This window comes from Heloderma suspectum, chromosome 4, assembly GCF_057233095.1.
Source record: "Heloderma suspectum isolate Gila_16-S chromosome 4, 16-S_ref, whole genome shotgun sequence".
In the NCBI taxonomy this organism is placed as follows: Eukaryota; Metazoa; Chordata; class Lepidosauria; order Squamata; family Helodermatidae; genus Heloderma; species Heloderma suspectum.
This window is the reverse complement of record NC_139461.1, coordinates 248,675,103-248,701,377: the sequence shown is the minus strand read 5'-3', so window position 1 is coordinate 248,701,377 and position 26,275 is coordinate 248,675,103. Positions and strand designations below refer to the sequence as shown.

Here is a 26,275-nt window from a genome sequence, read left to right as displayed (position 1 = left end):
CCTTGGCCATCTCTCTCTTGGATAGCTCCTGCCAAGTGCTCCCCATTTTCACACAGCACCGATCCACCATTTCCAATGAGGTACGTATGGTGGGCTGGAAGGGACCAAATGCACAGGTGTCCAGCAACTTTGCAAGAGAGGGAAATCAGAGTGCTACGTTGCAATCGGAAGATGGCCATTGGGGCCTGTGTAAATGTGAATGCATCAGTTGCTGAGTCAATTAAAAGCGAACAAAGGAGAGATAAAGATCTGCACTGCCAGGATCATCTGGCTTCTACTCTGGTGGCAGGACCCTGCCTGTCCTTTTACCTGGGTGAGCTACTCATTCGTAATATAGATCTCGCATAAATATATATACTTCTAGAGGACCTGTCAGTACAATGTGTTGTCAAATTCCTCTCTCAACTGTTCTGCACTCACCTCCTCCCCTCGTTCACCTCTGCCTCTCTCCACCCCACTTGTCCTGTCTCTCTGAATGGTATTGGCTTAGCAGCAGGGCCAGTGTCAAGGGTTGGCACGGCCAGGCACCTGCTGAGGGCCCACGTCCCAGCAGGGGGCTTCACTGACAAGAGCCCCCCTGGACCTGCTCCTCCTCTTCAACACTGCAATATGTTTGTTCACCCTCCTCCCACTGTGGCCCAGACAACGGTCACAGTGTGAAGGAGGAGCGGTAGATGCCACTGCCTACTTGCTCATTGCTTCTCTGCCTGGCAAGCAAACCGGAGGCAGAAATAATGGGGAAGAGGAACAATGGTGACAATGTTGGTAAGAAGGCAGGTCACCCACAGGGACCCTGCTGTGGGGGTCTTGCCCAAGGGACCTCTAAAACCTGGAGACAGCACTTCTTGGCAGCTCCTCTGATGTCACAGAGGGGTTGGCCTGCCTTGCTGGCCAGCAGGGAGTGCCTGGGATCTTAGAATTTCAATGGAAGGTCCAAGAACAACCTCTGCGATATTAAATCTCTACCACCAACCTTCATCATCATGCACAAGAGGCAGCTATTTATTTATTTGATTTATATCCCACCACCTTTCTGTCAAAAAATGGTCCTCAAGGCAGTTAACAATAAAGTACAAATTCGAAACAAAATTCTAATTAAAATATAACATAAAAACAAATGCATTAAAAACAAAACAAAAAATACAACAAGGAAAGAAATAGACAGCACCCAACCAATTAAAACGCCCTTCAGCAGCAGACCAGTTTAGATGTCAAAGGTCTGACTGTTTAAAAAAATTCACCACGGGCTTTTGAATTATACCTTGCATGCTCAGGTTGACTGATTGGGCCCAGAGCTATTTTTCTGGAAAGGGACAGATGACAGTTACTGGTTCATCTAGCCCCACCTTCCTGACTGACAGTACCTCATTGGGGTTCATATAGAGCAGGGGTAGAGACCTCTGGCCTTCAGATGCTGTTGGATTGCCAGATCCCATCAGCCCCACCCATAACTGCTATTAATTATCTGGGGGAGGGGGACTGGTAGGTTCACATTTAATGCAGGATGGGGGAGTGTCAAATCTTAAAAGCAAAAGAGACATATGAGCGCGGAGTCCTGAACTTTTTCCTATCGGCCTGATGTTTTCCATCAGCTGGACTGGAAAAGCACTTGTGGGGAGGGGTGTAGGGAGAGAAGCCATGGATGGAGTGATGGTTCAACACCACTCATGTGCATGTCAGTTTTCTTCTTAAAGTCGTTCGCATTTTAATGCAAACTTACCTAATTTTGCACTTTCAAATCGATATGTGAACTGAAAGTCAGTTATCCTTTGGAGTTTGCATTTGTATGGATTTTGCAATGGAGTTCTCTAATCAAACACTGCATACAAAAATGCATTCATTGTGGGAACATTAAAATGTATTTTATTAGGAAAATTGCTTGCAAAAATGTCTATATTAGGCAAGATTGCATATAAAAATGCATGCATTCAGAGAAACGTGTACAAAAATGCTTACAAATTTTCATGTGAGCTTTAAAAAAAAATCAGAACACTTGGGACAAACCAAATTTAAGACTGGAAAAATGCACGAAGCTCGAGATGAACTGAACTGGAAAAATGGGAATCTGAGAAAAACCAAAATTGGCAGATTTGTCTGTCTCTAGTTCCCACTCCCAGTGAACAGCCCACTGTTTAGAAGCAGCCTCAACATGGTGTGATTTAAAGTTGCCCCCCACCAAGGAGTCTCAATGTTAAACGCTTTGCGGGGGGTTACTGTATAGGCCCTAGTGAAAAAAACACCTGGAGGGCCCAGCCATGATCTCTGGTTTGTCCAGAATACAAGTACCCATCACCTATTTGCCTGATTTCTTATTCATTTCCCAAAAAAATGTAGATGGAGAAAGCTGTGGGAGTCACAGAACCATGTCTGTATAGAATGGCTTTATTTATGATGGGTTGTACAAGGCTGATATTTATGAGCACAGAAATTATATTTATGCAGGCTGTAGATGATGTTTATGAAGAACTATAGACAGGTCAAAGGAATGTCAGTATGGAAGGATCTTTGGAGCTATGGTTTACCTGAGTAAACTGTCTCTATGGTTTACCTGAGTAAACTGAGCCAAGATGAAGATGAGATTCCAAAAAATAAAGCTGTTGAAAGTGTAATATATAAATCTCATTCCACTTTGACATATCATGGTGTATGCTTCAGATAGTGTGTCCTACATAGTGAGTTGTAGATGTCTCCTCTCCTCATCAGTGGCAGGCAGGACATGGCAATGGTACAGCACATGTTTTGCAGGCCGAACATTCCAGGTTCGATCCACTGCCATCTCCAGGTAGAGCTGAAAAGTCTCCTGCTTGAAACCCTGGAGAGCTGACAGTCAATGCAGCCAGTACTGGGCTAGATAGCCCAGTGGTCTGACTCAGTATAAGGCAGCTTGCTGTGTTCCTATGCCATCAAGTGTACACGGCCAAGCTGATGATTGGCTTGGTGAAGTTTTTAATGAGACACTGTTATTTCCTTTTGATTGCTTGTTCAAAGTATCTGGCCATTCAGTAGCAGCATATGACAGGTTTAGTAGAGAGGAAAGGAGGGGGGGAAATCCCACCAGTGGATTTCCGCCAGTTCTGAAACATTGCTACCTGGCTGGGGTCAGGTACGCATGTACACGGGTTTGTTTTTATTGCTTGTTGCATCAGCCAATGTGCAGGATTCATGTGTTCCAAGCTATGGACCAAGCAGAGATAAGGACTAGAGATGTGAAGGCCCATGGGAAAAACCCAGACAAATGGGGGAGTGGGTGGAGAGGGAGAACCCATTTTCTTAAAAAAAAAAAAAAAAATCTATCTCTCTATCTCTCTATCTCTATCTCTAACTCTATCTATCCCAGGGATTTTTGGAAAATTGGGGGAAAATTATTTTCCCCCATTTTTTCTGTATTTCCCCCCAGGTTTCCCCCCGCCCCGCCTTTACACCTCTAATAAGGACACTGTGGTTAATAACCTTAACTGCTGGCCCTCCTGGGTGTCAAAGGGATAGTACCCTAATAGCCCAATATACTGCCGTGATGCTTGTTTGAGCCAGCGTGGTGTGCTCAAGCACCCTGGACATTAATTACGCTGTTTTGGAAGCTGCTTTACAGAGAGGTGGGTCTTCGTTGCGCAAGGAAGAAAGAAGGTCAAACACAGGGATGCTTCTATGTTTGGTTGCCAAGATGGATCACACTACAAGGAGATTTGCGCGGGGTGGAGAGCCAAACTCGTGAGGGCTGGCCTGGAGAGAGAAGCTGTCCCTCTCATCCCCCGATAGCCTTTGTAAGAGGAAGGCAGCTGTGGAGGTAATAAATTCTCTGTGAAGGTGACCTTCTTTTACTTGTCAGACCTATTTCCTTAGGCTGAAACGTATTCGCTGCTCAGGTACAGGCAAAGACAGAGTCAACTCCCTATCTATAAATACTCTCCTTTCAAAGAAATGCCACATTTCAGAAACTTCCAATAAAACAGCATGGATGGCCCTTATATTGCAGCACCACTCAATTCTGTACAACTGACAATTGACAGATTTCTTTGGTTGTAGGAGCCGTGTGTCACCTTCAGGCGGAATTTATTACCCATGCAGTTACCTTCTTTTACAATGAGAACTATGGTGGTGGTGAGAGATGCAGCATCTCTCTCCATCTCTCACAAGCTAGGTGGTAACAGGCCAGGCCATGAGCCTGCTGCTTTACTCAGTGAAAGTCTCAGCCTATCAAGCTCCTTGCATGTGTGAAGCTGACACACCCTGTGACACGTGGAGACCATCGTATGCTCCCACGCTCACCAGCACTCAGTGGCAAGCTGCTGTCTGGAATTATCCTAACAAAGTTGCCGGGAGATGGCATAGCATCTCCTTCCTTTAAAGGAAAGGTTGAATGCGCACCTGTGTGAATCTACCTGCTTTAGGTAAGAGGGATGGACTATCTAGCCCAGGGGTGCACAACCTTTTTGGCCTCAAGGGCCACATGTGATGCTGGGTCAAGGGCTGCATGTGCATACACAAAAATGCGCAGATATACACACAAACACACACATATGTACACACGCGCACACACATACACACCAGTGATCTTGATACAGAGTGCTCTTTCCTGGCTGCTAGCAGCGACAGAAAAAGAGCAATCTGTATGAGGATCTCTAGGGGAGGGAGTGGAAAGTACAAGCAATGGGGAAGTTGGTGGCAGTGGTGGGAGACTGGTAGTGGTGGGTGGATCAAGTCCGGTGGTTATTCAGGGATCAGGGGAAAACCGCTCTGCACATGTTCAAAAGTACTCCCTTGTAAGTACTACACATCCAGGAACTGAGCCTTGCAAACAGTTCTGGGGACTAAACCTTGGTGGACCATAGAGTAGATTAGATTAGATTCAAATCAGTCAGTGCCATAGTGGAGATATTCATAAGGATAAAGAATAAATGCTACAAACTTGCTTATTGCAGGCCACTTAACAAGATCAGCCTCGGATGGCCTTCTCTCTGTCCCATCAGCCAGGACAGCTAGACTGGTGGGGACGAGGGAGAGGACCTTTTCTGTGGTGGCCCCCACTCTGTGGAACTCCCTCCCTAGAGAACTCCGTCATGCCCCCTCTTTAATGAGCTTCCTTCGTGCATTAAAAACGTGGTTGTTCAGGCAGGCATTTGGGGTGGGTTAGGGTATTTTAGAAAATGTTTTTATTGTAGAATTTTATTGTTTTAAACTGTTTTATTGTATGTTGTACATCGCCCAGAGTGGCTGGGTGACCAGCCAGATGGGCGATTAATAAATTTAATAATAAATAAAAATTATTTTGAACTCTACTACTTTTCTGTCTTAACTGCTTTTTAGGATTAAAAGTATGGAATTGTTTAAATACATTCTTTAAAGGATTTTTTTTTAATGAGGGAGAGTGGATGCATGCAAAGTTCCATACCTTCTCCTTTAAATCTGAAACTGCAAAGCCTTTACAGCCAATAATAAAGTCAGTATAGGAACCTTTCCTTATTGCTTGCAAATTGGAATGTATCAAGCTTTTTGGAAGGCCTTTTGTCTAGTTGATTTGCTGTTGTCCAATAACAGTTGTTTCTCATTAGTATGGAATGCAGGCTTATTTTTGCAGAGCAGGGCTTCCATTGCAGGATGCAAAACAATGTGACTGCATTCAAACGTAACAGTAAACTGTGTTTTGTCCTTATGCTAACAAGTCTTGGGCCTGTGCACTCCCCCTCCCTTCTCCTCTTCCAGTGTGGCTGCAAGAAGATTGGAAGCTTTTGCTTCTGTTTTCAATTAACTGCAGTTTAGCAAGATGTCTGAACCCTAAACTCTGGTTAATCTTAACTATGGTTTATTGAAACAAGCCAGCTTCATAAAATAAGCTTTTGGAGTTGGTTTATTTCAATAAATCATAAGACTAACCACAATTTGTCCAGGTTCAGTCATAATGCTAAACTGCAGTTAGTTAAAAATGGAAATTAATACTTCCAATCTCCTCCTTGCAGCCACACCGGTAGGGTGGCCACGTATGAATCACACAAAAAGTGGAAATGGATCACCAGAAAAGAAGACAAGAGGGGATGGTGATTTGCATAAAATTTGCATATGCTGATTTATAGATATAGATGCAAATTTGGAAATAATTTAAATAGAAATACAGTACATCTCACCACCCCTTCATGGATCACTGCCTTGTTGTGGCGAAGGGGCTTGTGTAACTCAGTGAAGCCATAAGCTATGCCGTGCAGGGCCACCCAAGACGGACAGGTCATGGCAGAGAGTTCTGACAAAATGTGGTCCACTGGAGAAGGAGATGGCAACCCACTCCAGTATCCTTGCCAAGAAAACCCCATGGAACGTATCACAAGGCTAAAAGATATGACGCCAGAAGATGAGACCCTCAGGTCGGAAGGTGTCCAATATAATACTGGGAAAGAGCAGAGGGTATTTCCAAGTAGCGCCAGAAAGAGTGAAGCGGCTGGGCCAAAGCCGCTATTTCTGCTTCATTGACTACACTAAAGCCTTTGATTGTGTGGATCACAACAAACTGTGGCAAATTCTTAAAGTGATGGGAGTTCCAGACCACCTTACCTGTCTCCTGAGAAACCTGTACGAGGGTCAAGAAGCAACCGTAAGAACCAGACATGGAACAACCGAGTGGTTCAAAATTGGGAAAGGAGTACGACAAGGCTGCATATTGTCACCCTGCTTATTTAACTTATATGCAGAGTACATCATGAGAAATGCCGGGTTGGATGAATTACAGGTCGGAATTAAGATTGCCGGGAGAATTATCAACAACCTCCGATATGCAGACGATACCACCCTAATGGCAGAAAGCGAAGAGAATCTCAAGAGCCTCTTGTTGAGGGTGAAAGAGGAGAGTGCAAAAGCTGGTCTGAAACTCAACATTAAAAAAACGAAGATCATGGCATCTGGCCCCATCACTTCCTGGCATATAGAAGGGAAAGAAATGGAAGCAGTGACAAATTTTACTTTCTTGGGCTCCAAGATCACTGCAGACAGTGACTGTAGCCATGAAATTAAAAGACGCTTGCTCCTTGGGAGGAAAGCTATGGCAAACCTAGACAGCATAGTAAGAAGCAGAGACATCACCTTGCTGACAACGGTCCGTCTAATCAAAGCTATGGTTTTCCCAGTAGTAATGTATGGCTGTGAGAGCTGGACTGTAAGGAAAGCTGAGCGCCGAAGAATTGATGCTTTCGAATTGTGGTGCTGGAGAAGACTCTTACGAGTCCCCTGGACTGCAAGGAGGTCAAATCAGTCCATCCTAAAGGAAATCAACCCTGAGTGCTCATTGGAAGGACAGATACTGAAGCTGAAGCTCAAATATTTTGGCCACCTAATGCGAAGAGAAAACTCTCTGGAAAAGACCCTGATGCTGGGAAAGACTGAAGGCAAAAGGAGAAGGGGACGACAGAGGATGAGATGGCTAGATAGCATCACCGATGCAATGAATATGAACTTGAGCACGCTCCGGGAGAGAGCGCAGGACAGGAAGGCCTGGCGTGCTATGGTCCATGGGGTCACGAAGAGTCGGACATGACTGAACGACTGAACAACAACAACAACAACATCTCACCATAGTGCAGAAGACTGTATCCAGATGACCTGTGTGACTGCCTGTTCAATCTGCTGTCCAGGTGCTAACTCTTGATGGGCAACAGTTGCTGTGGTTCTTTATCTCTAAACTGGAATTGGACAGGACAGCCCTTCAAACAGAGGATGCCTTCAAATAAAGGATGGCCCTCTGACAGCCCTTCAAATAGAGGACACATGGCCAACCTACAGCACGAGAGAAGCAGAGGGGAGAGGGGAGCGCATGATCCTGAGGCTCAATCATGTAACAATAAACCATAGTTTATTGTAAGCTATTGTAAACCATAGTTTATTGTTACTAGGGATGTACGAAATTGGCCTTACCTGGCTCCACCAGGTTCCGCTGGGGGGGGAGGCACTCCGTCCCGCCCCCAGGAATCCTGGTTGGCCGGCTCCGCTCCGTGGGGATTCCACGGAGCCACTGGCCGGCTCCACCAGCAGCCGGACATCCAGCCGCTGGCTAGCAGGGACGCAAATGGCAGCGGCCGTACCCGCCGCCATTTGCGTCCCTGTAGTCAGCCATGATAGGCTACGTAAATCTTTACATAGCCTATCACATCTGACTTTAAAAAAAAAACAAAAAACGCGCATACGCAAATGGCGGCGGCTATGGCCGCCGCCATTTGCGTTCCTTATTTTGGCCCGTCTTAGTCTACGTAAATGTTTACATAGACTAAGATGGCGAAAATAAGGAATGCAAATGGCAGCGGCTGTAGCTGCCGCCATTTGCGTACGTGCGTTGTTGCTTTTTAAAAAGTCAGACGTGATAGGCTACGTAAAGATTTACGTAGCCTATTGCATCATTGTTGTTGTTTTTTAACCTAGCCATGATAGGCTACGTAAATCTTTACATAGCCTATCATGTCTTTTTTTTTTTTTTTTTTAACACTGGAAATGGCGGTGGCAGCAGCTGGTTGGAAGACTGGCAGCCGCCACCGCCGGAGCTGCCACCGCCCGGAAGATCCGCCCCAGGTAAGTCTCGTCCCAGGGGGGATCCGCGGGGGTGGCGGGGGGTGGCAGACCATTCCGCCACGGAGTTCGGGGGGCCGAATGCACTGGCATTTGGCCTCACCAAGATCCGTGGCAGAATTCTCTGCCATCCCTAATTGTTACATCTGAACGCAATCTGTATATTGTTTCTGAACATACCATTCTTCCCTTAGCTAATGCATGCACTGCTTTTGCTCTTGGCAAGTGGGATTTGGTAGTGGAAGTGTGTCATCATTAGTGATGAGTGATGCTACTCACCTTTTTGACCTTTAAAATTAATCAGTTTACTTATTTAGACGCCGAGTGCAGAGCAGCCACTCTGTACCACTCAGACCACTTGTCTAACCCTGAAAAAAAGACTAGAAAATCTGTCTCCCCTTTGGACCCTTCCACCAATGTCTTTCCATTTTACGAACCTCATATATATATATAAATAATATAAAATTTATTTAATATATAAATAAATAAAAGCAACAACTTTGTTTCTGTTTGTCTGCCTAGGAACCGGTTCTCACATTGTGGTAGTTGGGAACAAGTGAGGGTGCTGATGCACCCACCTGCTCACTCCCTGCATTGTTTAGCATTGCAGCTGAACCCAGACCTCTGGCTTGCTAGGGGAGAGACAAGCCAGAGACTCAACCCAGTAACGGACCATGGGCTGCACACTGCCTAGTTCTGGAACATCTCCCTTTTTCCCTTCTTAAACTAATGGACAGGAATATGTGAGATGTTTTACTTGGATGTTTAGCGTGTTGTTTTATTATTTTAACTTTGAACGTTTTAGGGTGCAGCCCTATTGATTGCACCCTTGATGATCAGAAGCCCCTGAACTCGGAGGCTTCTGATTGTCCAGTGCAGGATGGGCGGAGAGATGGAAGTGATCTTTGCCTCCCTGCCCTCCCGCCCTGCATTTTTTGCTAGATGAGCTTTTTTTCCTCTAGTGACAGTGCTTCAGAGAAGCAGGGAAGGAGGCTGGAGAGGCCTCAGGAAAACCCGCAACATGGCCTCTCCAGTCTTCTCCCCTCCCTGCCCACTGAAATGCTCCCTTTCCCCCCTCTCCAAGGTTGCTTTTCTGACCTCAGAGAGGAGCCGGTGCTTTTTTTTCCATGCTGGCTGCAAGGGGGCTGGAGAGGGGGTTTGGATCTCTGACTCCAACCTCAGATGGGGGAATCTCCAGTATCCTATGGCCCCTCAGACAATGTCTAGGGTTAGGGTTAGGTTGCTCCCCCCAATTATTTATTTGTTTATAAGTTCTTCACCTTTGCACACTGCCTTGTGATGTTTTATGAAAAGAGGCATAGAAATGTTTAAATAAATACAGCTATCCTGCAACCTCTCAGCAAGGCTACCCAATCTGCTGCCTTCTATTTCATCGGGACTGGATCATGTGCCATTGATACTTGTTTACGGGAGAACCAGTATATAGCGCTTGGTGTGGGGGAGAAATAAGTGTGCGTGTGTTTCTGTTGATTGGTATTTTTAAAGTATCTGGACTGCTCTGATATTTGTTTCCATTAATTTTCTGTTCCAGATCTCATTGGATAGCTTGAATGAGAGCATTTATGCCCACTTTGCCTTCTTTAAGTCCAGGGCTAGCATCAAGGGTAGGCATGGCAAGGCACCTCCCAAGGGACCACACCCCAGCAGGGGCCCACTGACAAGACCCCCCTGGAGTTGCTCCTCCTCTTCACCCTTGCAACCTGCTTGTTCACCGGCCTCCTGCTCTGGCCCAGAGAATGGTGGTGGTGAAAAGGAGGAGCAGCGGATGCCATGGCCTGCTTGCTCACTGGCTGCCTGCCTGTCAAGCAAATAAGTGGTAGCCATGATGAGAAAGAGGCGGAGGAGCAAGAGCAGCTGGCGACAGTGGCAGTGAGAAGGTGGACACCCTGAGGGAGGCACTGAGGGGGGCTTGCCTAAGGGCCCTCACAAACCTGAAGCTGGCACTGCTTGAGTTCGACCATTTTGGGTTTTTGTAAGGCAAAGACTAAATCCAAGCAATTTGCTTCTTGATATTGGTTAAGCCAGTGGTTTCACAATGGCATATATGGTTTGAGGACAACTACTAGACATACTGCTTCTGAGTAAACATGTCTACAATTGTTATGTTCAGTGTTTTTAGGCTTTGTAGGTTGAAAGATACTGGTTTTGCCTTTTGTACAGAACTCTGACTGTAAAGCTACTGGATGTGGATGGACAAACTGTACCTTTGCCAGATAAGGCTGAAATAATGTTGGTCAGGAATCAGCTGATCCAGGGAGAGGCATGCAACCTGTTTTGGATGGGGTTGTACTCCCCCTCTAGATGCAGTTTTGCAGTATGGGGGTATCCTTGTCTTGGAGCTATTTCTGGATGCCCCCGATGGGTCTAGGAGTGCCTTTTACCAGGTTAAATGGGTATGTCAGCTGCGCCCTTTGCTGGAGAAGACTGACCTGACCATGGTGATTCATGCCTTAGTAATTTCCAGATTGGACCATTGTAACATGCACTATATGGGGCTGCTCTTAAAAATTGTCCAGAAAATTGTCAGCTGGTCCAAAATGTTGCCACTGTGGTGTTGACTGGGGATGGGAGGATGAAACATAAAACTTCAATTTTACATAGTTTCCATTGGCTACTGTTTCTGGGCCCAATTTAAAGTATCTATCATACATTGCCCTGCACTCCATTGGATGAAGGGCACTTTAGAAATATTTGAAAGAAAGAGAGAGAAAAGTTGCTAGCTCTTACCTTTAAATAGGGATGGTGGAGAATTCCGCCACGGATCTCAGTGAGGTCGAATGCCAGTGCATTCGGCCCCCCGAAACCCATGGCAGAACAAAGCCCCCTGCCCCCCCACCCCACAAAAGGCACACGAAACGGAGCACTCACCTGCTGCCGTTCGCGCTGCTCTGTGAATGGCGGCCGCATCTGCGGCTGCCATTCGCTTCACCATTTTAGCCATGATAGGCTATGTAAATACTTATGTAGCGTATCACGGCTAACGCAGGGATGCCATTTGCGTCCCTGCGGAGGCTGTGATAGGCTACGTAAATATTTACGTAGCCTATTACAGCAAAAAAAAAGGGACGCAAATGGCAGCGGCTATGGCGGCCGCCACTTGCGTCCCTGTACAGCCCAGCAGCGGCCAGATATCGCTGCGGGCTGCCCCGGCTGGCGGCTCTGCGGAGTCGCCAGGGAGTGGAGCTGGCCATCGAGGATTTCGGGGGGAGGGACAGAGCATTCCCCCCCCACCATGGATGTACGAAATGAAACAGGTAAGTCATTTCGTACATCCTTACCTTTAAAGCCCTACATGGCCTGGGATATGGGTACATTAAGCATGGCTTTCTCCAATATGTTCCCTACCATGTCTTCCATTTAACATCTGAGGCCTAGTTCGATGTTCACCAGCAGCTGGTCAGGCAGGGCCTTTTTTGTAGTAGTACCAGTATTCTGGAATGTCCATCCCAGGGAGATCTTCATGGCCCCATGACTGCTGGCTTTCCTTTGATGGGTTTAAACAGAGTTGTTCCATGAGGTCTTGGGATGTAGGTAACTGCTGCTTTTTGGCTTTGGTAATTGAGCTCCTGTTGCTATTGTTGTTTTTCACTTTGGGATGGGTTTTTTTGCTGCTGTTTTGCTATAATTGTTTATTTGCTGTTTTATTCTGTTTTGATTTTTTAGAATTATTGCCTGTTAGCTTTGAGTGTCATTCAAAAGAAAAGTGAGATTTAAAAAGTCAAAATAATACATATTAATATTAATGATGATGATGACGATGATGAAGGCAGAGGTTACTATCAAAATTAATACATTTAGGGCACAATCTTGTGCAAATGACAGTATTATCTTAAAGGCACAATCCTATGCTGGCTGGGGAATGCTAGGACTTGTAGGACTTTTTTCTGTCTAAACATGCATAGGATTGCACCCTTAAGGTTCTATGTCCTTTGAAGAACAGAGTATGGTCTGCTGCAGGAATTTTCACTTATGGGTTAGTAGAATAGTTGTGGACTGGCAAGCCTGGACTTTCTTATCATCTCATTTTGGAAAGACATATTGCAGAATTTAGATGATGTGCAGCACAGACCTTATGCATCTTTACTCAGATTTCCCACTGAGTTCAGTCAGTTTTACTCACCAGTGAATGTACATTGCTATGTTGTAATGGTACTGCTTTGTTTTGATTATTTTTTATCCTTCTAGTTGTTTTTTATCTTGTTGATGTTTGGAGTGGCTTGGCAGACCATTCTGGGTTAAAAAGCAGGGCTGACTTTTAATGTAATAAATAAGAGATGGGCAGGGTTGTAGTTGGATTAAGGGCCCAGGAGAAGGGCTGACAAAGTGTCCAAATAATATGATTACTGTACTTTCTCAGATTCACATGGTATTCAATTGTCTTAATGTAATCAAGGCCCATAGTCCCTAATTAACTGACATGGAAAGCAATTTAAGGAGAACATTAGCACTACTTGACATTAAAGGAGCATCAGTGAGGCAGGGCAGGATCAAGAAAGAGAACTGGATAGGAAACCTGAAGGAAGACAGCAGCAGAAATCTATTCAATGTGTCCGTAAATGAGCTGTTTTGAATGGTATATTTTTTGCATTGTTTTCTTGCCGCTATAACCCACTCTGAGTCCTAAGGAGAGGACGGGCTGAAAATCCAAGTAAAGTTCAGCAGACAGCATCTATTTGATAGTCCAGTTTATTTATGTGGATCTTCGTCATAGCATACTTAAGATAGGTAACCAGTTGGACAGTTTCTAGAATTGTAGTGCTGGGCTCCCCATGGATGTATTGCTCCGGAAAACGCCAGTGTTTTATGCTCTTCACCTTCAGCCTGTACAAAAAGCCCTTGTTCTTGAAACACGGTGGTCAGGTTAAAGCACAATTTGTCTCCTGCTGCACCTGCAAGGTGTGTGTGTGTGTGTGAGAGAGAGAGAGAGAGACAGAGAGAGAGAGAGAGAGAGAGCACGGACTTGGATGCATGCCCGTGTCCACATACCCTTCACCTTTCTCTCCTTGGGGGAACCAAGCTCAGAATCTCTTCCCCCACCCCACCCCTCCCGCCTCTGTCATCCCTGCTGGCTGCTGCTATTGCTGCATGTGAAGCTGAGAGCACTGTTTGAATGATGAGGCTGGACTAGGTTAGATAGACCCTGGTGCCTCGAGAGAGGGAGAGAGCAGCCGCCTCTCCCTCTTTTTCTCTCTCTCGCCTGCCCAGAAATCAGATCAAAAAGGCAGAGAGAGCAGCTGCTATCTTCACTGAACTCCAGGGGAGCAAAGAAGTTGAAGATGGGGGAGGCACATAGAACCACCACATCCATAGGCTTGCTGGCACAAGACTTTCTGCTATGGCATCTTTCCTAGTGTGGTTGGGAGGACTTACCTTTTGCCTACCTTCCTGGGACATGGTTGTGAGCAGGGACTGCAGCTGAGACCTGCCAGCCACCATGCTAAAGTTTCGAGCAGACCGCCGGGTCAGGTAGGATTCACCAAGTGATGGTGATGCAAAGCTATAGAGGGAAGCGGTGGGTCAGGGCCTTGTCCTCCCTGTTTTGGGGGCTTCTGTGCTTCGTATAGTGGCTCAGGGAACTTCATTTTGGTCGGTGACTGCTGCATTGCAGTGCTCGGGGTAGCAGATGCTTAACTCAGGAGTTTGTGGAACAGGGGCCAGGCAAGGCAGCTGCTTAGGAGGGAATATTTAAGGAGGTTCTGGGGAAGTTGGTTTTCTTGTACTAGTGCTGAACCCTGAAAGCCGAAATGGGGGTGGGGGGAGGAGGCAGTTTATTGGATGAGTGCCAGCAGGAGCTGCAGAAGCCACACACAACTACAAAGGATGCTGGAGGGAGGAGGAAGGAGCCTGAGCATAAAGACAAACCTGCTTCTGGCTGAACTGATTAAAGAACCTTTCTTCTGAATAAAGGCCAAAAGCAAAGCAGTGCAGGGCTAGGAAGAGTCCCACTGGCAATACTTGTCCATGAATAACACGCTTGGTGGCATCAGCAGTTCCTCCAGGAAAGTTAGCTTTCCTAAGGATTTGCAGTGTGCACTCAGATTTAGGCTTTCCCCAGCTGGCTCCAGTTATGAAACAAAATGCAACTTTAATCTATAGTGTCTTGCTTGTTATGCCCAAACCATAAGAAAGAGGCAGGTGTACACAGTCGGTATACTCCAGTGGAGCTGTGGAGTGTTAAATTGCAGGGGGAAAGCCCTAATAAATAGTAATAGTAAGACAGCTCTTTTAATGTACTGGCCCTTTACAACCTGATAAAAAGAGAGGTCTCTGCCCCAAGGGCCTTACACTAAAATTTTAACACTGGGAAACAAACAGAGGGAGAAGTAGAATGGTAAAAGCAAGGGGGACAAGTAATGAACGTGAGCAAATGCAGTTACAGATACTTACGATTTTTGTTGTAATTGGGAATAAAGACAGGTATAAGCAATAGGTTCTTATCTGTTAATATTGTGAAGCAGACTGCATGCTCACAGGTACAAACCCCGGTGCTGTCTCTGATACTTGTACTGAGTAGCAGCAGCACTGATACTGTCATAGTCAAAAGTTTATGCCAGTCTTTCCATATGAAATATCCCCATCAGCCTGGCTTGTCTCTGTAGTTAGGAAGTGATAACCTGCCTGGTTAGTGTCTCATCATCATCCTTACCAAGTCATTGGCCATGCTGTGATTCTTTTTTTAACTGCAGGAGCAGAAGCACTACTTTCCCCTTCTTATTACTTTGTTAAAAGTTTATTTGCTTGTTGTTCCTTTTGTTTTCTTGATTTAAATACAACATTTAAAGTATAGTAGGCTCAGTCTTGGGCACAGAGTTGAGTCTTCCTTCATTTGCAGTATGAACTAATGAAATTTTCTTACCTGAGTTGGTGGGAACAAAACATGAAATGGAATTATATACTGGCTAATTTTGTTTTAAAATAAACTCTGTTGATGCTCTTTCACATTTTCTGCATAGTTTGTGGTCTGGGGCTTAGTCATGGATCTTATTCAAAACCTGGGTGTTCTGTGGACACTTGCAATATGCTGGCTGCATGTGTGATGATGTGGTTTGGACAGCCTAGGCCTATCTCTAGTGGGCATTGGAGCCTGGAAGCTCCAATGCCTGCTAGAAAAACTGGGGATACCTGTAGAGACAGATAATACCCAAATCTGTATCTGGGATGCTGGTTTGGGAAACGGAAGGCCCCAGAACAGACTGGCCAGGTTTGCACATACTGTTAACCCATGGTTCATTTAACCCATGGTTTGTTTCCCTACTCCAGGTTTGTCTCGAAGACAATCGAACAAGCCAAGGTTTGTTTCCTCAGTCTCTGGGTTGTTTGTTTCCTTCCTCCTTCACCTGCTCCCTCTCTATATCCCAAATGCCTTTCTGGTTGTAGTACTGGCATGTAGAGAGCTTTTTTTGTTTTCTTTTTACCACTCTTGCCTGCCACCGTCGTAGCTGGCGAAACAACCCATCAACAACCCATGGTTCTGGGTTCACACGTAACAACAATGCATGGTTTAGACAACACAGAGTTCACAACCCAACAAACCATGGGATCTATGTATTTCTGGGTTGTTCGTGGTTAACAAACCATGTTTTATTAGTGCAGCCACATTCACACATCATGATAACCCAGAATTCAACATCCCATACCATGGGTTAGCATTATGTGCAAACCAGGTCATGACTTTGTGGCCTTGGGAAAACTGTTCTGTTCTCTTCAAACCTCAATTCCTGAGGGTAAAATAGAGAATATCAACTCCCATGAGGCTTGGTATGGTTTTCTTTGTCTGGGTTGCTTCGAGATGGATGACTCCAAGTGCTACTAATCAAAAGACACTGAGCAGCTATTCCATCTTTTCCTCTTTAGTTTGGTGTGTGTGTGTGTGTGTGTGTGTAAAGAAAAAAAAATGGAAGAAGCAATGGGATAACATGGGAGGATTACAAGTGGAAGGTGATGATGTTTGCATCCCCTGTGAAATTCTCTGAATGAGGCAGGTGACTGCATGATAAAAGCCTCATCTGAAAGCACCCCTGACCTTAACCTTAATGTGGGCATTGTATTCAACAACAATAGCCATATTACAAATGTATTCTGAATTACTGGGTGGGTGGATTGCATATTCTTGTGAAAAAGCCAGAGGTAAAACCAGCCCCATTTTAAGACCCCGAGAAGCCCTGGAAGCTGAATGTTCATTTGACCCTCTTTGTTACTGCATCCTCAATTGTAGTGCATTGCTTGTCAATGATGCTGTGTCCCCCTCAATGTGTGAGACCCAGGGCAATTGCTTCCAATCCCCACCACCACCACCAAGGATCTAAATAAAATTAGAGAATGATATATAGATGAACAACCTATTGTTATAGATCTCAATGCATAACTTGCAATTGGCATGGCTATAACATTGGCATAAGGTTCTCCTGCCTCAGCAGTTTGTACAGTTTGCAAAGCTGGGGGCCACACACCTGCCAGATGGAAAAGCTGGCAGGTGCAGATTCTAGGCTTTTATCTACAAAGTCCCAGATCTCCACAGTTCCACCATTCTGAGATGTTGAGCCCATCTGGGTCTGCTCTGCACACTTTCTGTCTAGGTAACATCACACATATCTTTAACCTTAACCCATTTTAGGATATGTATAGTGTCTTCTATACATGTCTTCTCCCCCCTTATCTCTAGCATGGCTAGAGTTAAGGGAGAAATGTTCATGATCCAAGGGCTATAGCCAATTTTGTCATTACTTTTTGAAATGGTAATGTTAGCATCTGGTGACTTTGCCATGTTATTCTAATGCCCTGAATATTTCATTTGGGAAGACTGGATATTTACTATGTCAGGGGTGCTTTCATTTTAGGTTTTTGTTTGCATGGGTAAGTCAGAACTGATGAAGTCAATAGCATGGTTCCCATTCACCCTAAAGCTGCCAGATTACATTCTATGTACATTACAGAATTACAGATGGATTCTCTGTGTTGATCCTTAATTATACTGAAGAACATCACAAATAAATACTAAGATAATCCAAAAGCAAATTTAAGGCACGGAATGTGAGTGCAGTATTGGATCATGCCAAGAGGCTATCAGCTGAATATCTTAATTGTGGTAGAGGACCTTACACATTTCTGAGTTCCACATGGGAATGTGGTTTGTACAGAGGCATTATTTCAGATTTCAGGATGGAGTGAGGACAACAGAGACAACCTGTGTATAGAGCCCAAGTGTAGGCCAGAGATATATACTCTTCTGACGAGTATATATTGTCTCTTGTTCAATGCTGAGGCATACAGAGGTGGTATAAGGCTGGACAAAGTACCTTAGTCCAAGCAATAGGTAGGTCCAGGGATCAGCAGGCAGGCAGAAGTAGTGTGTCCACAGAGCAAGTTAAGATGACAAGGAAGACATCAGGACCCTGGACAGAACCCTGTAGAGCTGAGCAGCAGGCAAGGTTAAAGTCAATAGGCAGGTAGTCTACTGTTGTTTCAACACCTGTAAGAAGCCAAGTGAAGGCTGAAATAATGGTGCAGGGGAGGGGTACAATGTTGAACCACCTCATCCATCCATCCATCCATCCATCTATCTATCTATCTATCTATCTATCTATCTATCTATCTATCATATATGCATGCTAGTTAAATACTCCAGTAATATTGGTAAGTCTCCTGACATACTGGCTTCTGGCTCTGGGACTAATATAATGGCAAAAGCAGGATGTCAGAAGGCAAGGAAGTTTCTGAGGAGAGAGTCATTAGTATCCAAAGACATCAAGAGGAAGATAATCCCAGGTGGTTAACAGAGAAAGCACAATCTCTGGCAGTTCATCTCCCTAGTCATCTGTGGATGTCTGCAGATGAGGGTTCCCCAGCAGCTGCTTTCTGAGATGGCTCATGGTCTTTAGTGTCCCCACAACTCCTCCTTCAATGCAGGGTGGATTTCCCCCCCCCCCAGATCTGTGTTCTTGGCCATGGCAACATCATTAGACATGACTGGAAATACTGGGGTGATGTGGGGAAATTGTCTGCCTCTGCCTAAACTTAAACAGCATCCTTGCACATGTGAAGTGATACTCACCCATTTTCTGCCATTCCCTGTTGATCAGAGGCTTAGAGACACTAGTCTGAATATAAGGTTGAACCCTTTCACTGACTTTACTGATGGAGTCATCCACCATGAAAGTGTTTAATCCTATTATGAACATCTGTACCATTAACTTTCACACCATCCTATGGCAATGAGTTCCATGTTCACCAGTTTCTTATTAACCTATCTATTTATAACCCATATTGTTTGTGTAAGCGTCACATATGAATGGGGAGAGGGCGTTTGGAGAGCAAGAAAGGTAGAAGAGAGCCCCTTCCAAGAAAACTATTATCCTGAAGTGCCATTGGAAGTAAGGGGACGAGGGATCTGGTTGGGGAGGGGAAAGCAGGGGGAGGCAAGGTTTGATGGGGGAGGGATGTATTTTATTTATTAATGTATTTTATTAACTGTATTTACCACCCAACTGGGAGATGCCCCTGAGGCAGTTTACAATCACCCCCCCTGAAACAACAATAAAAGAACAACCAAAACAATTAATACAATTAAAATATCTAAATATTAAAACATTAAAACATTTAAATTATTACAGAGCCAGCAGTAATGTTAATAATCAGAGCAACAGATTAAAGATTAAGTGCCTGCTGGAAGAGGAAGGTCTTTACCTGGTATCTAAATGTATATAGTGAAGACGCCAGGTGGATGTCCCTGGGAAGGTCATTCCACAGACAGGGAGCCACGACAGAAAAGGTCCTTTCCCTGGTAGCCACCAGTCAGACCATTGTGGATGGGGCACCCAGAGAAGAGCCTCCAGAGAGGATGGGTGATTGGAACATGAAGATAATTGAAGGGTTGGGAGGCTGTGGTAGGAGGGTTCCTGCAATGAGCAGGGGGTTGGACTCAATGGCCTTGTAGGCCCCTTCCAACCCTACTATTCTATATGATTCTATATGAGGGGAAGCAGGAGACAAATGGGGGGCAGAGGTTGAGATGGGAGGCAGAGACTGTAAGATACATTTAAAGTAGAGGGGGCAGAAAAAAGGATTGTCTCCCTTTTAATTCTCCTCCCACTCCACCCTGCAGTTTCATCCCTACCATTAGGCAGAGTGAGATGGCTGCCTCAGGCAGCAGATGCTGAGTGGTGGTGAGGTATTGGAGGACAGAGCTATGTGTCCAAAGCCTGCCCTGTGCTTTTTAGCTACCTTGCTGCCCTCAAATATGGTGGAAGACTTGTCTTGTCACCAGTGCTGAAGTCAGATTCAACTGCCAGTCTGGTGGATGTCTCTACATAGAATGGATGGAGGGGGCATCATCTTGTTCTTTGCCTTTGGCAGCAAAATACCTTGGGCCAGCCCTGAATTTCATGTGGGTCTCCTCTTGTTTCTTCTATTAGGTAGGTCTTTGGCATCTGAGAAACCATGGTCCCCCATACATTTTCCCATATGACTCACACTATTGTTATGCAATACTATTCATACATTAGGTACTATCATGCTCCTCTAAGTGAGGTGAGCCTGTTCTAGCTGGTCTGCTGTAGGAAACTATTCATGGTCTCAGTCCAAAACCCCTCCAATCAATTGTATCTCCTTAATTACCCTCTCCCACTTTGTCTTCCTGAATGCTTCACTTCCAAAGGGTCTTTCTGCCACTTCTGAAGAGTTAACTGATTTTGTGCCTCCCTGCCATAATGAAATGGAGTCTTGCATTTGCCAGCTGGCTTGGGAAAAGGAGCCGGAGTGGGGGGCTCAAAGGTTATGCTGTTTGCTTTGGGGGAGCACTGATAATGTTTAAAGATGAACATGTCAGTCTCAGAGCTCACCTCCTCATCAATGCTCAATGTGTATATCCATAAATAAATAGATATTACAGAAATGCCATCGGACTTCAGTGCTTTTAACACAGAGAAGTAAACCCCATGAAAAGGGCTCTAGGAAATAAGTTTGAAACAAAGCAGATTCATATGTCGCATGCAGTTTGGAGGGTTTGCTGAGACCACCGGTAACCACTCCATTTTATGGTGACACTGACTTTGGATTTAGATATGGAACCACACTCGGCTTTCAGGGGGAAATGGGGGCGAGTGCTGTGGTTGATCCTGCCACTCCATAAAAGGATATTTTAAAGCAAAAAACACACACACTTAGTTTCAGTTAAAATAAAGCCAAGCTTAGCAAGAATGAATAAAGACCAAGTTTGGGAACCTGACTTAAAATGTGAAACTTAAACAAATAACATAAAAATTGGTTCCTGGTTTTAAGGACTAGGCTTCAGTTCTTGGAATATATTTTAATGCTTTCATAGCCCACGGAGAAGAAATTGCTTTCTAACACAATGACGATGCAGTGGTCCCCTAAGGGGACTGCCAGTTTTCCAGTGAGAGGGGCCAAATGAGTACTTGCCAAGTACTTCAATCATGGGGGGGGGGGAGTGTGGAGGGAGGGAAGACTATCCAAAGCAAAGTTGGGAGGTATCAACCTTTTCTTTTTTAACAAACTTTTTTTTTCATTTACTTGTCTTGTAACACACACTTCCACACCAGTGGGACTCTGCTTTTAACCTCTACTGAGTAGAGGAGCAGGCACAGGCTAGTCTAGTACAATCACAAAGCTAGACACAAAAAGGGAAAAGAGGCAACGGAAGGACAAGACTCTCCAGTGCTGGTGACCTGCAAGGTGTGTGCAATGTTTGTTTTCTTGCCTGAGAACAACATGGCCTACACCTGCAACAAGTTCAAGTTGATCACGCTGCTGCTGGAAGAAAAAGTAAGTGGACTGGAGCGGCGACTGTCGACCCTCCGGGGAATAAGAAAACATGAAGAGTTCTTGGACAGAATGGGGGAACTACAGCAGCAAAGGGAAGACCGGAAGCTTGAAGAGCAACAGCAAGATGAGGCAGTGGGAAATGCTGAGGTGAAGAAAATTGGAGTAGAGGATACTCCTTGGAAAAGGGTGACAGGAGAAGAAGAACTAGATACCACTCTGCACCAGTGGAAGCAGTGGAGCTGTGGAACCGATTCCAGGTACTTGAGGATGAGACTGGAGGACAGCCTGCAGAGGAAGAATCACAGGGGAACCTGCATGAGAGTGAGCAAGAGGCTGAAGGTCAGTCAAACAGAGGCGATGAAAGCCAGGCCTACAACAAGAAGAAGGGAAGAGTGGTAGTAGTGGGAGACTCCTTGCTGCGTGGGATCGAGACCCAAGTATGTCACGAAGCCCCATGGACTCGCCAGGTATGTTGTCTCCTGGGAGGATGGATTAGAGACATGACTGAAAGGTTGCCTGCACTCATAAAGCCCACTGACAGGTATCCCTTTCTTCTCATCCATGTGGGAACAAATGATACCGCCAAGCGGAGCTACGAAGAAATCACATCAGACTTTGAAGCTTTGGGAAGGAAACTCAAGAACTTTGGGGCCCAGATAGTTTTCTCATCCATACTTCCAATAGTTAAAAGAGGAATAGAAAGGGAACGAAAAATACTCTGGGTGAATGACTGGCTACGAAGGTGGTGCCGACGAGAGATTTGGATTCTGGGACCATGGGCTTTACTTCTTGGAAGATGGGCTGTTGGCAAGGGACGGGTTGCACCTCAGCTTTAAACTGAATCCTACAGGGAAGGGAGATGTAAAGTTGGGGGTAACAATGGACATAGGCTCATGCACCGCAACGGAGAGAATAGCTCTAATAGCGCCCAATAATAGTCTTCAGACATATGTAGGAAGAAAGCCAGACTATGAAGCACATGGTCTTCAATGTCTATATACTAATGCCCAGAGTATGGGAAACAAACAGAACGAACTTGAACTCTTAATACAGGAGGGAAATTATGACTCAATAGGTATAACAGACTTGGTGGGATGACTCTCATGACTGGAATACAGCAATTGAAGGATATAACTTGTTCAAAAAGAACAAGAGGAACAGAAAGGGAGGTGGGGTTGCATTGTATGTGAAAAATACATATCTCTGCACAGAAATACAGGAGGATGAGCTTGGTAGCCCCATCGAGAGCATCTGGATCAAAATAAATGGAGCAAAGAATAAAAGGAACTTGATGGCCGGAGTCTACTACCGGCCACTCAATCAAGGAGAAGACGAGGATGAAACTTTTGAAAAGCAAATAGCCAGTGTTTCAGGAAGCATGATGTAGTAGTAATGGGGGACTTCAATTTCCCCAATATTTGTTGGGAGACAAATTCTGCAAAACATGGCCCCTCCAGGAAATTCCTGGCTTGTGTTGTTGATAACTTCCTCCTACAGAAAGTAGAGGAAGGAACTAGAGGACTGGCTATCCCTGACTTGATCCTAACCAACAGAGATGACTTAGTGGATAAAGTAGCAGTTACAGGAACTCTGGGGGAAAGCGACCATGTTGTACTTGAGTTCTTGGTTCTAAGGGAAGCAAAAGCCGAGTGTAGTCAAACGCATACCCTGGATTTTAGGAAAGCCAATTTTAATAAACTCAGAACAATGATCAGTAAGGTCCCATGGCACGCGACTCTAACGAGAAAAGGAGTCCAAGATGGGTGGGAGCTTTTAAAAAAGGAAATTCTCAAGGCACAATGACAAACAATTCCAACAAGAAGAAAAGGTGGAAGACAACAGAAGAAGCCAATGTGGCTTCACAAAAAGCTGAGAGATGACCTGAAAACAAAAAAGGACACATATAGGAAGTGGAAAGAAGGCCAAGTAACAAAGGAAGAGTACAGGCAGGTAGCACAGAATTGCAGGGATGGTGTTAGGAAGGCTAAAGCTGAGAATGAGCTGAGGTTAGCGAGGGATGCTAAAAACAACAAAAAGGCTTTCTTCAGCTACATGCGTAGTAAAAGGCAGAGGAAAGAAATGGTGGTTCAGCTATTAAATAAGGATAGCAAAATGATAATAGATGACAAAGAAAGGGTAGAGGTGCTCAATTCCTACTTTGGCTCAGTCTTCTCCCAAAACAGGGTCTATGATCCCCCTGGCAAAGGCAAAGTACAGGCTGATGGGGCAGGATTGCAACTTGAGATCGATCAGCATATGGTCAAGGAACCCCTAATTACTTTGAATGAGTTCAAATCTCCGGGGCCAGATGAACTGCACCCTAGAGTAATAAAGGAACTGGCAGAAGAACTCTCAGAACTGCTGCCTGTTCTCTTTGAGAAATCATGGAGGATGGGGGAAGTGCCAGATGACTGGAGGAGGGCTAATGTTGTCCCTATCTTCAAAAAAGGTAAAAAGGAGGAACCTAGGAACTACAGACCAGTCAGTCAGACATCGATCCCTGGGAAAATTCTGGTGCAGATGATAAAGCAATCAGTCTGGAAGCACCTTGACAACAATGCAGTGATTACTCGAAGCCAACATGGATTTGTCAAAAACAAGTCCTGCCAGATGAATCTGATCTCATTTTTTGATCAAGTCACCTCCCTTGTGGACCGTGGGAATGCTGTAGACATAATATACCTCAACTTCAGTAAAGCTTTCGACAAAATGCCACATGATATCCTGATGAGCAAACTAGCTCAAAGTGGGCTAGATGAAACAACGATCCGGTGGATCCACAGTTGGCTACAGAATCGGACTCAAAGGGTGCTTATCAATGGGACCTTCTCAAACTGGGGAGAGGTAACGAGTGGGGTACTGCAGGGCTCAGTCCTGGGACCAGTGCTCTTCAACATTGTTATTAATGACTTGGAGGCGGAGGTCCAGGGAATGCTGATCAGATTTGCAGATGACACAAAATGGGGCGGGATAGCTAATACTTTGGAAGACAGAAACAAAATTCAAAGGGATCTTGATAGACCGGAGTGCTGGGCAGAAAACAACAGAATGACATTTAATAGGGATAAATGCCAAGTTCTGCACCTAGGAAAAAGAAACCAAATGCACAGTTACAAAATAGGGGATACGTGGCTCAACCACACTACAAGCGAGAAGGATCTTGGAATTGTTGTCGATCACCAGCTGAATAAGAGCCAACAATGTGATGTGGCTGCAAAAAAGGCAAATGCTCTTTTGGGCTGCATTAATAGAAGCATAGCTTCCAAATCCTGGGAAGTACTAGTTCCCCTCTACTCAACACTGGTTAGGCCTCATCTGGAGTACTGTATCCAGTTCTGGGCACTACACTTTTAGAAGGATGCAGACAAGCTGGAGAGGGTTCAGAGGAGGGCAACAAAGATGATCAGGGGACTGGAAACAAAGCCCTATGAGGAGAGACTGAAAGAACTGGGCATGTTTAGCCTTGAGAAGAGAAGACTGAGGGGAGATATGATAGCGCTCTTCAAGTACTTGAAAGGTTGTCACAGAGAGGAAGGCCAGGATCTCTTCTCGATCATCCCAGAGTGCAGGACCTGGAATCATGGGCTCAAGTTACAGGAAGCCAGATTCCGGCTGAACATCAGGAAAAACTTCCTGACTGTTAACGCAATATGACAATGGAACCAATTACCTAGGGATGTGGTGGGCTCTCCCACACTGCAGGCATTCAAGACGAGGCTGGACAGCCATCTGTCAGGGATGCTCTGACTTGTATTCCTGCATTGAGCAGGGGGTTGGACTCGATGGACTTGTAGGCCCCTTCTAACCCCACTATTGTATGAGTCTAACCCCAGGGGTCACCACTCCTTAGCTAGAAAGAATATGGGCTGAAGAGGCTGGACATCCTTTCACCGAAAAAACAATGGCTAATACAAATGGATGAGGTTTGTCTGTCTTAGTATATTGACTATAAGATAAGGTGAGTTTGTGGGCATTAAGCAAATAACTTCCTGGGAAAATTATGGCTTGTACAAGATTATAATATTTGTTGCCCCTGAAGAAGGAAATCAACGTTTCCGAAATGCATCAGGCCAATATAAAAGAACAATAAACCTTTTTCTATAGGCACCTGGGATTTCCCCATTTTCTTTTCTCCATTGTTTTTTCCTGCACACATGCCTCCCCTCCTCTTTTTATCCATCATTTCTCTGAGTCATTGGGACTCAGAAGGAGCCTCAGTCCACATTGTCCAGAGGAGCCTTCCCCAACATGATGTCCTCCAGTTGTGTTGGACTACAGTAGCCATGTTGGCTAGGGATGATGGAAGTTGTACTTGAAGACATCTGGAGCGCACCAGGCTGGGGAAGGCTGGTCTTAGAGGAGTTCTTAGCCTGGACGTCTTTGCCATCATGATAGTTTCTGGTGTTGTTTAGCTACTTGCTTTGTAGGAATTTTTATCCTGTGTTCATGTTCACTCTATTTGGGTTGCCAAGTCTTTGCTGTGTCCATTTAAAAGCTAAGACCAGATAATGAGAGAGAATGCAATAAACAAGAAAAGTTTGCTTTATGCAAGTGACAAAATGGTGCAGAATTTCTCACACACGGCATGACAAGCCAACTGGGGATTTGTAGTTGTGCAGTTCACATGACAGTCAATCATGTGCCTATTCAGTCCATGATATGGGGGCAAAAACAGGTGTTCTGACTGTAAGAATCCCCCAAAACTAGGCCGTATTTATCCTCCCTTGGGGATGGGGGTGGGAATGAAAGCCTGCTTTTTGTAAACAAGGACAGAAAAGTAATAAAGCCCAGCAGGGCAAGATAACAGAATTTGTTCTAATTAAAATCTGTGTCCGGAACAGCACATCACAGAACACTGCTGCCTTGATTTGTTTTGGCGTCTGTAATTTAATATTTTTATTTTAGTCAGTATACTGCAACAGCATTTGTAAAAGTA

At 45.1% G+C, this 26,275-nt stretch overlaps 1 protein-coding gene across 10 annotated transcripts in view; it reads left to right on the top strand.

The window, feature by feature from the left end:
- The window catches only part of PLEKHA6 (pleckstrin homology domain containing A6), a 180,448-nt gene that overhangs the window by 64,893 nt on the left and 89,280 nt on the right, over nt 1-26,275 (top strand). Inside the window, exon 1 of one of the 10 annotated variants that reach the window (XM_084853214.1) lies at nt 11,583-15,850. The exons of the other annotated variants lie outside the window; for them this stretch is intronic. Coding sequence (XP_084709340.1) covers nt 15,798-15,850 — 53 coding nt within the window. The 5' untranslated portion in view covers nt 11,583-15,797. Of the gene's footprint in view, nt 1-11,582; nt 15,851-26,275 lie in introns of those variants that run through there. 10 annotated transcript variants of the gene reach the window in all.